At 43.9% G+C, this 11,070-nt stretch overlaps 1 protein-coding gene across 1 annotated transcript; it reads right to left on the minus strand.

Annotated features, from left to right (window-relative positions):
* Window positions 1–204: 204 nt before the first annotated feature.
* On the minus strand, window positions 205–4,846 carry LOC144102497 (uncharacterized). Its single transcript, XM_077635759.1, has 5 exons — window positions 4,553–4,846; window positions 4,212–4,386; window positions 2,458–2,574; window positions 444–546; window positions 205–209 (listed from the first exon to the last, which is right to left on the minus strand). Exons 1-5 carry the CDS (start codon window positions 4,780–4,782, stop codon window positions 205–207), a joined length of 630 nt encoding a protein of 209 aa, XP_077491885.1. The 5' UTR covers window positions 4,783–4,846.
* Window positions 4,847–11,070: the final 6,224 nt, after the last annotated feature.

Consider the following 11,070-nt stretch of genomic DNA (forward strand, 5'->3'; position numbering starts at 1 on the left):
CTTCCTCTGAGCCTGCGCCAGGAAGCTTTGTTTTACATAAAAATTCACCCATTTCGTGACTCGTGCTGCGAGATAAACTCAGACACTGTCAATCTTCTAGCAGTTGCTGTCACAAAATGGTATATCCTAACATACCTGTTGTGATGGGCCTGGTAAAGTTTCCTGGCTTTCGGTGACATCCAAAGGTGCCGGTGAAAAAAAATTTTATTCTTGAGAAATATGCTTCTACCAAATCATAAGATGTATTCAGTTCTAAGCAACTACTGAAAAATAGAAAAGCATCACACTGCTAGGCTGTGCTTTCAGTTCTGTCAAAAGGATTATAAAGAATGACTAATGTGTTGAGGCGATTCAGAGAAAACTTCCTCTGAGCCAGTGCCAGGATGCATTCTGTTACAGAAATCTGTTTTTGGTCGCTCGTGCTGCGACATAAACGCAGACACTGTTGTTCTTCGAATTGATGCAGTCACAAAATGGCATATTGTAAAATACTTGTTGTGATGGGCCTGCCAAAGTCTCCTGGCTTTCAGCGACATCCATAGGTGCCTGTAAAAAAAAATTTATTCTGGAGGAATGTCATCATCGTCATCATCAGCCTGACTACGCCCACTGAAGGGTGAAGGCCTCTCCCATGTCTCCAATTAACCCTGTCCTTTGCCAGCTGCGGCCACCGCATTCCCGCAAACTCCTTAATCTCACCCGCCCACCTAACTTCCTGCCGCCCCCTGCTACGCTTGCCTTCTCTTGGAATCCACTCTGTTACCCTTAAGGACCAGCGGTTATCTTGCCTTTGCATTACGTGCCCTGCCCAAGCCCACTTCTTCCTCTTGATTTCAACTAGGATGTCATTAACCCACGTTTGTTCCCTCATCCACTCTGCCTACTTCTGGTTTCTTAACGTTACACCTGTCATTTTCCTATTCATAGCTCACTCTGTTGTCCTTAACTTAAGCTGAACCCTCTTTATTAGCCTCGACATTTCTGCCCCATAGATGAGTACCGGTAAGATACAGCTGTCGTAGACTTTTCTCTTGAGGGATAATGGTAAACTGCCATTCATGACCTGGGAGAGCCTGCCATATGCGCTCCACCCATTCTTATTCTTCTAGTTATTTCCCTTTCATGATCTGTATTAGCGGCCACTACCTGCCCTAAGTAGGCATATTCTCTTACTACTTCCAGCACCTCGCTACCAATTGCGAACTGCTGTTTCTACTTTGGTTTTCTGCATATTATTTTTTAGCCCCACCATTCTGCTCTGCCTGTCTAACTCATTGATAATGCTTCGCAGTTCTTGTCCTGTGTGGCTTAGCAAGGCAATGTCATCAGCGAATCGCAGATTACTCAGGTATTCTCCATTAACTCTTATCCCCAAATGTTCCCATTTCAGGCCGCGGAATACCTCCTGTAAACAGGCAGTGTAGCATTGGCGAGATCGTGTCTCCCTGCCTGACGCCCTTCCTTATTGGAATTTTATTGCTGGCTATATGAAGGACTATGGTAGGCGTGCAATCGTTATAAATATCTTCCAATATTTTCACATAACACTCTTCCACACACTGATTCTGCAGTGCCTGCATGACAGTTGAGGTTTCCACTGAGTTAAATGCTTTCTCGTAATCAATGAAGGCCATATATAGGGGTCGGTTATAATCTGTGCATTCCTCTATCACTCACTGATAGCGTGAACATGATCTATTGTTGAGTATCTTTTACGAAAGCCTGCCTAATTATTTGGTTGATTAAAGCCTAAGGTTGTCCTGACTATTAGCGATTACCTTAGCAAATACTTAGTAGGCAATGAACAGTAAGCTGATCGGTCTGTAATTCTTCAAGTCCTTGACGTCTCCTGTATAAAGATAATGTTAGCATTCTTCCAAGCTCCTGGTACTCTCGAGGTCACAAGGCATTGTATATATAGGATGGCTAGTTCTACTAGCACAATCTCCCCTCCCTCCTTCAACAAATCTGCTGTTACCTGATCCTCACCAGCTGCTTTCCCGCTTTTCATTCCTACTAAGGCTTCCGTTACTTCCTCTTCTCTTACTGCTACGGGATGTCCCATTGCTGTGCGCTGCGGCTTCTCTCATTAACGTTCTGGTTGCATTGGCTACTGCATAGATTTGTGTCTGTTTGGCTATTTGATATCTTATCCATATTGCTAATGATATTGCCCTCTTTGTCTGTTAACGCATACATCATGTACCAAGCATACAAGGTGTTCAGCTTTAAGCAGCTAGTGAAAGATGGAGGTGGAGCATCACACTTTAAGACTGTTTTGAGTGCTGTCTGAAGGGTTAATAAATATGATGACTAGTGTGTCATGGGATTCGGATAAATCTTCTGGTGAGCCCGTGCCAGGAAGCAGTGTTTGTAGCTCCTACTCCAACATATACACAGCCACTGTGATGCTTTGAATAGCTGTAGTAGTCACAAAACAGCGCTGTTTGAAAATACCTGTTGCAGTGGAGACGCTGGAGATGTGTGACTTTGTGTTAGTGCTTGCTGGGCGCCATGCTGAGCAGTGGCAGCAACAGCTGTGCCATCGCCTGGCTGCTGTGAAAGGGGTTCCTGCTGTAAATGAATAATGAGGTGCATCACATGCTCGCAGTGGAACGTCAGCCTTAGCTAAAAAGATTCATGTAATTCAACAGACAGATGTACCAATCTGAGACGGTCAATATGGAACACAGCCAGTGGGCGAGAGTGCACCCATTTCTTAAGAAAGCAACAGCAGAGAAATGCATTGTTAGTACAGCAGGTCTACCATATTTTTGAGAAGGGAGAGTGGGGTGTCTCTCCTCAGGCTCACCCAGCTATACCCCATGAAGTGTGTATGGTATGTGTATGAGGAATTATATATGCAGAACTGCCGTATCTGTATAATAAGAGAGCTAATTATACTCAATGGCATCCACCCAAGCGCAGCTATGCGGCTAAAGGAAAGCTATAAATTGTTTCCTCAGAAACTTCGCAAAAGAAAACGGGATTCCCCTAAACATTTGGCCAAGCTTTCTGCCTGTGTTTTGTCTTTTTTTCTTTGTCTCATGCTTCCCTTTTTCCTTATGTGTATGACATTTACCGTATTTACTCGCGTAATTTGCGCCCGCACATAGATTGTGCACCCCAAAAAGTTTCAAACTTTTAACCCGATAAAAAAAAAAACTACTCGCACATTTTGCGCACTATGCTGAGCCAGACCACCAGCATATACGCGGGTGCGAACTGTGCCGTTTACCCGGCTTGCTCGCGCTGGCGGTCGCTGTCCCGGACGAACAGTTGCGCGCGCGCCCGAATCCAAAACTCTACCGTACCGTTTACTATACGGTTTGCCGCTAGTCAGTCGGGCCACACGCAAGGGCCCCGTTTTATTGCCCGTTATCTCCTCCCACGGCTGACTTCGCGATTGAATCTTTGCGCGTTTATTGCTTTGAGCTAAGCACGTGCCGTCATGTCATGCCACCCCGCGGGGAGCTATAGCGTGGGGAAGGGGGGGGGGGGACGTGTCAACCTTGTTGCCATGGGGCGAGGGGTGCCAACCTTTTTTTTAGGACGTGTTCGGATAACTCGCTTGCGCGTAAATTGCGCACCCTCTTTTTGGAGCCCTAATTAAAGAAAAAACGTGCGCAAATCACGCGAGCAAATACGTACGGTGCTCTATGCCTTATGGAACTTCTTTGTGATTTCCTTTGTAAACGAACTATAGTTTTAAGGAATTACAGTGCTCTCTCAGTGACACTTCCCAGGTGCTATGGCCGAGATGACAACAAAAAATGCACCGCCTACTGCTAGGCGCAAACATTTGCACACTACAAGTAATAATTAAATAGAAATGATGCCCCAAGGAAAACTGTGGTGTGCTCGATGCTCTCTTTTTTTATTTTCTTCTAATGATGGAGTGCGTAAGCTAATAAATAAATAAATTATCATGTACAGTAAGCAGAATTTCACCAGAGCCATATATAAACCGCAGCCAGTTTAGGAGTATAATGACACAATTACTTTTTATCAGTGCGGGAGTACCGTAGCCGCGCTACTCGATCATAACGTCTAGCTAAAGCCATTTATTCACAAATCGTTCTATTTCTTGCACGAACACCTAAAACATCATATTGAACGCATGCTTATGCAGTCAAGTTATAATAAAGCACCTTCTCAATAAGAGCATTTCTTTCCAATCTCTTGAGAATGTATAGAAGGTGGTTCCTCACCTGAAGGGGGACGGCATCCGCACGTATACGAACTACGAGCGGCGACATCCGATCGAAGTGCTCGGGCAGGAAATGTTTTGAACATACGCAGGTCCATTTTGCTGGCTCCCAGTCTCTTTGGCCTGGTCTAACGGCCTCAGTCCACTGCCTCCTTCGCTCTGGATCTTTCGGAAACCTGTCTGAAAACAATACTATTCACTGCACTCGGACAAAGAGCCACCAATAAGGCCGGGGCGGTACGAATACTACGTTCCCGCCGTGTCGTGCGTTATGTTCTGCGAGCATGCATTTTACTCATTACGCAGTCAATTAAATACGAAAACAAAATGCAGTATACTTACGTGTGGAAAGTGACGCCCGGTTCTTGTCCTGGCGTGCGCGACCGACACCCAGGAACGCAGCAGCTGGGCATCGCAGCGTCTTTGTTGTCAATGGGAGCAGAAGTCTCACTTTCCGCCGTGTCTGACAGCTGCCGACAGCCTGGCGCGGCGCGAAATCGTCTGCTCGCGCCGCTCGCGTTGATCTTCGCGGCGCTCGCATGCCATTGGCTGAGAAAACGGCCAAGTGTCATGGCGGAGCCCTCGCTTCCGGCTTCAAAAAATGTGACGTAGCAGCCTCTCCTCTTTTCCTTCTTTCCTCCATGCCCATGCCCATTCCCGACAAGTGCAATGTTGCCAAAACAGACGCTGCAGCCAAGTTCAGTGTTGCCTACGCCCGTTCCCGAGAAGTGCAATGTTGCCAAAACAGACGCTGCAGCCAAGTTCAGTGTTGCCTACGCCCGTTCCCGAGAAGTGCAATGTTGCCAAAACAGACGCTGCAGCCAAGTGCAGTGTTGCCCACGTCCGTTCCCGACAAATGCAAGCGTCTGTAAACAAACGAGGTGGCGCTGCAGTCGCTAGCGAGCTCGTGGTAGGCAAAAGGTCGGGGTGTGGCGTCGCGGATAGGTGTTGGGCGCGGGTTTTCAAGGCTTGTAGGCGCGTTTCCAGTTTCTGCGAATCATAGCAATGGTCGATGCTTCCAACTTAGTAATTTGTTGAAGTACACGAGCTCGCGTTGGCCACGTGCGGCCTATAAAGAGAAATAGTTTGCCACTGTATTGTATATATGGTTAGTAGTAAACATGTAGAAAGTGTTCCTGCCGTTTATTTATGCGCTAGGCATTGAATAAAACAAGTTTTGACACTCTGCACTAGCCGGAATGATTTTACTTCGGGACAGTACTGAGGGAAACTGCTGGCCTTGTTTCGTCGGAGCAGACATGCGCTCATCGTCTGCTGACATAGTACGTGCCGCGCTGTGCGAAAAGTGGGGACAGCGTCGTGTCCCTGATCTCCTGTCTCGCTTAGCGCTGTTTTTAGCCGCATGACCACGCACCAGCCAGGCCGACTTGTCCTCTTGTTAAGCTGGTCGATTTGGTGAAAATTTTTGATTTCTAGAATTATTTTTTTTTCCTAGCCCTGAAGTCTAGTTTCGTGACGAAAAATTTTAGCAAAATATTGAGTACAAATTTATAAATTACGCTTTTTAGAAGTGTGGTCGTCAAAAATTGTGAGGTAATTTCTTTGATTTCAGTGCCGCATTTCTTTGACCAAAGCGAAAGCGAAGATGCCATAAACGAGGGAATAAACTTTAAGGTTCGTTTTCTGACCTCTCACATTTTCTGCGACTGGATCACTCACCTTCGTAATTCGCATGAAAATCAAATGATTCCATTTGTCGCAAACTATTCCTGAGACGTTGAGGAGCGTAATAGATCTCTCGATTTTTTTTCCCTACACGTGCAGTAAGTACTGTGTTAGTTATTTCTTGTAAGAAACGTTTTCATGTAACTATGCATGCATAAGTACTGATCATACAGAAAAAGAACTAATCGAGTCACCGTACAGAACAGGGCCTTATGCACATGCTGGCATAAAAAAACTGCGCACTATCTACTCAATTATTTGAGACCTTGGGGGGACTTGACGAAGATGTTAATTATAATTACCCAGAACTGCACCAGGTATAGCTATAAATAAAAGGAATTACTGAAACTAGCTTAGGAATTTCATATTTGCACCAAGTTTAGTTACATATCGCATGCATGAATAACGAAAGCACTTTTCATTGCCGCGTCCCCTCTCAATCTCGCCACGTGCCTGTTAGTAGCACTCCTGCGGCTGCTTCTTTCCAAACAAGCTTCGCGATCATGTACTACCTCATGAAACATGACACATGCATGATGCAATGAAAAAGCATATGGCGCTTAGCACACTTAAGGTACGCTATTCTAAGCACACCAACGCGACCGCGCAAGATTGACACAACTTACCAGACTTCTTTCTACTCGTATGAAATAATTACGTCGTCATATCAAGAAACAGTTTCAAGTAAATATTAAATGTCATAAAACGCGCCATTGAAACATGCTGTGCTATTAACAAAAAAACACATTCCTTGGGGGGCGAGGGAACCTGTCGGCGCCCCGTGCACTCCGGCTCAAGGTGATAAGTACGTGTGCAGCTGCATATGTCTTTTTTTCCTTGAGCAATTATCATCCTACTATACTGAAGTTCAGGTGAATGAACGCAGTAACTTGCATGCTATTAAGTGCATTGAGTGGCAGTGCCTATCGACTCCCAGACTTCGCGCTTTACTACCGTGGCCCAATGCCTGTTAGCCAGTTTCCGAATGCGGCATTTATGCGCGAGAAACCTATCGAGGCTAATCTAATATTTTTATGCTACTACGCGGATCCAGCAGTGACGCAGCTGGTCAATACATGCTGCTTCTGCAGTGCACAGGCTTGAAGCAGCCGCCGGTAGCTGCGGCAGCTGCGGTAGGCACGGGCAAGCGGAACCTGTTTTGCCTACCATGCGAAAGCCGCTGCTAACATCAGCGCCACCGCATCTTCGTGACGTCGCGGGGTGAAGGAGGTCCATAGTGAACTATTCTAGTTCACTATAACCAGGCCCATGTTGTATTGTAGTAACGCTAGCCTGGCCTGCATTTGTGCGAATAGGTGAGTGTCACAGGGAGTGTGTAAAATTCCAGGCCTTTCACAATAAGAAAGCCAACATTCCTTCTGGAACTTTTGTTTCATTGTCGGTGATTTTTCTGCGTAACCGTCGCTATCTTGAGTCTTTTCTCTTAGCGGGGCTGCTGTAATGTCCCTGCCGGAGTGGTTTTTGTATGATGTAGGTTTTCAGCGTATATTTTCGTGGTTTACTGCAAAATTTGTCACGACAGTTCATACTCATTTTGCCCATTCTTAGTCTTGTGTTGTGGCACATTTTTTTTCAAATTGCTGAATCGTCAAACGTTCATATCTATCTCACACCTCTCATGAAAGCTGCGCGCGGTTACGGGTGACGTTGTCGCATGATTGAATAGGCGAAACTGAAATAAAGGAGCTTGTGTCAATCTGTAAGATCATTTCCTTAATTTAGACATTGTTGCAAACAGTTTCATGATGGCATATACTTGTTGTCTTATCTTAACATTGGGCACAGGAAGGGAAAAATCCCACTAAGCACAACCTCCCCTAAATAAACTGTGCAAACACTAGTCATTATTAATATTGCATCCACTGCTCTGTGTCTAATCTGAGCTCGATGTGGCATCCAAATATCTTCTGCAATCTATGATCTGGTAGGTCCTAAACATAAGTGATATTGCTTCTGAAAGTGCAAGCTTCTCTCACTTAGAGACCTGCTTTCCATGCGTGGTTTATGTGCTTGCTCCTTATCAATATATTTTTTAATAGTTACTTGCACTACCCCATAGCATCCAAGGAGTTAAAAATGTTGAAAAAGAAAGCAGTCTACTCATTGAAATCATGGAAGAAAGCCCCATTGGATAATATATGAACAGTACTTGACACTAAGCTGTTCTACTCTAGGATAGATAAAAAACAGAAGAATGGAAAACATCACCCTTTAAGGAAAGCTCTTTTACCTTGAAATTCTTGAATATGTAATTAAGTTGTTGGTTGAGTATATTTCTCTCAGTTTACAGCAGTTTTAGCAAGTAAATATTGTAGAATGATTTTAATCAAAGATTTTTCTCGTGGTCGTTCTGCTGCTGTTTCTATTTCAGTTTGCATTTGCTCTGTCATTCTGAGTTGCTGTCTTTAATTTCCCGGTGGAAATCAAGCAGCACTGTTGTAAATTTTTTCAATTTACTTATAAGTGGCCATGTATGCTAGTCCCAACAATCACATCCATACTCAAGTATAGGTAAGACTTGACTATCAGCTGTATTCTGAAATCACTTTGCAAATGACCGAATCACTACTGTAATAAACCCGGAGCTGATGGCTGCCTCGTTCCAAATGTAATTCACATGCTTAATCCAAGGCCTGAGATAAAAAGCACTCCTATACATAAATTTCTTTCTTGTTCTTAAAGTAATAAGATTAACTCTGTACCTATTGAAGTGATTACAACACTTTCTTGTAAAGGTGATGTGAACAGTTTGCAAAGCTTTCAGCAAAGTAGGTGAATCATACACAATTTGTGAATTACACTGGCGGAATATCATCAGGACCAAATACCTTGGCCTAATTAACATCTTGGAATAATATACCAATCCCGTTAACTCAAAATCTAACCTTCAGCATGCGGTCTAGCTTAGCAGGCGGTGTGAATCTAACAATATGTGAGCAAGGCGGCATGCAGATGAGGAATAACCACTGCAAAGTTTTGTTTGACATACATTATTGTTTATTCAAAAACTAGTGCAGGCATGAGGTAAATAAATTAGTAGAGGAGGAGGCCCTGAGAAGAAACTGTCAGAGGGACCTCCTGTTATTAATTGTATATATGGCACATATTAAACATATGGCAGATAGCAACTACATATCGGAGAACAGGTGCAGCAGGAATTTAAAGAACATGGCAAAAAGAGAACACAATGCTATACAAAAGCACTCAAGCAATAAAAGCCATACACAATAAATACAGGGTTCATTGGCATGGCAATGAAGGTAATTAAAAAGTACACACTTTTTCAACCTTTTATGGAATGATGCTTCTGTACTAGATGATGTGATGATTGTTAGTAGAGAGTTGCAGACAGTGATTGCTGAGAACAATGAATAAAAACGAAACTCTAGAATATCATCACTTTTCAAGCCAGGTATAAAGGTGTTGTCCGCACCAAAAAAAAAAAAAATTCCGGGCGTAGTGTACAGTATACCGTGCAGAGACTGTAAAACCATGTACATGTGGGTGAAAGTGGAAACTTCGTTCAAAGGTTGAAACAACACCAGTATGATGTTGCAAACAAGAAAGCTTCGTCAAATGCACTCGTCAAAAATTCTGAAAGCAAGCAGCATCATACAGATTGAGCAACGCGTGCATTTTGAAAACAGAAAAGAATCTCCAGAGCTGTCTATATCTAGAATCCGTGATGATTCAGACGACCAAACACACTCTTAATCGCACTGACGGGCCACTTCCTAGTGCATACGCCCGCTGCCTAGGCCCATTTTCAAGCTTAAATAGCCAGCCTTACACGTCTGCACCTGTTTGTGAACAAGGCTCTCGTGTGGGAGCTGAAACGTCATTTAGGAGTTCATTTTATTTTGCTCGGTGTTCTGCATTCTCCACGTACAGCCCCGACCAGACAGGTTTCCGTCCAACCCTCGACTTCATGCAGCAAGCATATAGTTTCTAGAATGCCCAACAGGGAACCAAAACTCAAATGTCAGCAATAAGTTGCTCCCATGCATGTTGCACAAAGCATTATCTAACATTGTCTCTAATCCTAAGTTTCAGTGTACTCCAAAAATGCGGAAAGATGACCCTGAGAAACTGCCAAAAGCACATGTTGGGTCCAACAGGCTTGCAGCATAAGAATCCAGTAAGCTTCCTGCTACATTTTATTCCATTGCAAGGAAAGTAACTTCAAACACTCTGTGGACTGCAGCTACTAGCCTGCTAAATATACCTATTAACTGAAACAGGTGCAATCAGACTCCACAGCCTTGGCAAAAGAAGAATAGGAAATTGGAAAGGGGTAGGTAATGCAGGCAGCACTGCAGCAAAAACCCTCTTATAACAAAAGAGTAGACATGAAGGTTCATCGTGAGAGGCACTGAATGGAACTGTAAAGTGAGAGTGCGATTGGTTTTTGTCCTAAGTCTGTGTACACAATGCTGTATCAAAAATATTGTTACAATAGGATGCATATATTCTTAAATACTGAATAGAAAATTCCTGTTGACAGTGACAGCATGGAGCCTCTTGTTTTGTTTTGAGTTTCAGATTGCTAACTGTTTTAGGGCAAGGATAATATTGGGGAATGAAAGATGCTCTTGGAATACACATTCAGAATGTAGTCCAAAGTGTTTAAGGGAAACACTAGAGGTGAAATGTATTTCAATAAGGGTGTAATTACTCATGAGTTTATACTTGATCGCAGTTATACGGTTGCAGAGCAAAGCTAGACAGCTTTCTCAGAAGCTTTGCAGCTGAAGGAAAATTGGTCTTAGTCTGGGGATGAAACCAGAGACCACTGCTTGCCTGGGCAGTCACTCTACATTTAAGCTAACCAGGATGCCTAGCAGATGTCATGGTGAGGTCAAATTGATCAACAACCTGAAGCAAGAACGGTGTTAGTCTCACTCTGAGCTGTTGATAAATTAGCTCTCTTTACCTAAATGTTTTGAAGCTTCTGACACCATGAGACACTACGCAGAAAATAGTTCGGGATAGCCCTTGGCCTTTTGCTTCTGACAGCCTATGCAAAAGTTCTCGAGGCAGCATGGTCACATTGCATTAAGTGTATGTCTCTTCAGTCTTCTTTACGTGCTTGAAATTAATCCGGAGCCCTCCACTAAGGCGATCCTTGTAGCCGGCGGGTTGTTTTTGGATGT

Source organism: Amblyomma americanum, chromosome 8 (assembly GCF_052857255.1).
Source record: "Amblyomma americanum isolate KBUSLIRL-KWMA chromosome 8, ASM5285725v1, whole genome shotgun sequence".
Lineage (NCBI taxonomy): Eukaryota > Metazoa > Arthropoda > Arachnida > Ixodida > Ixodidae > Amblyomma > Amblyomma americanum.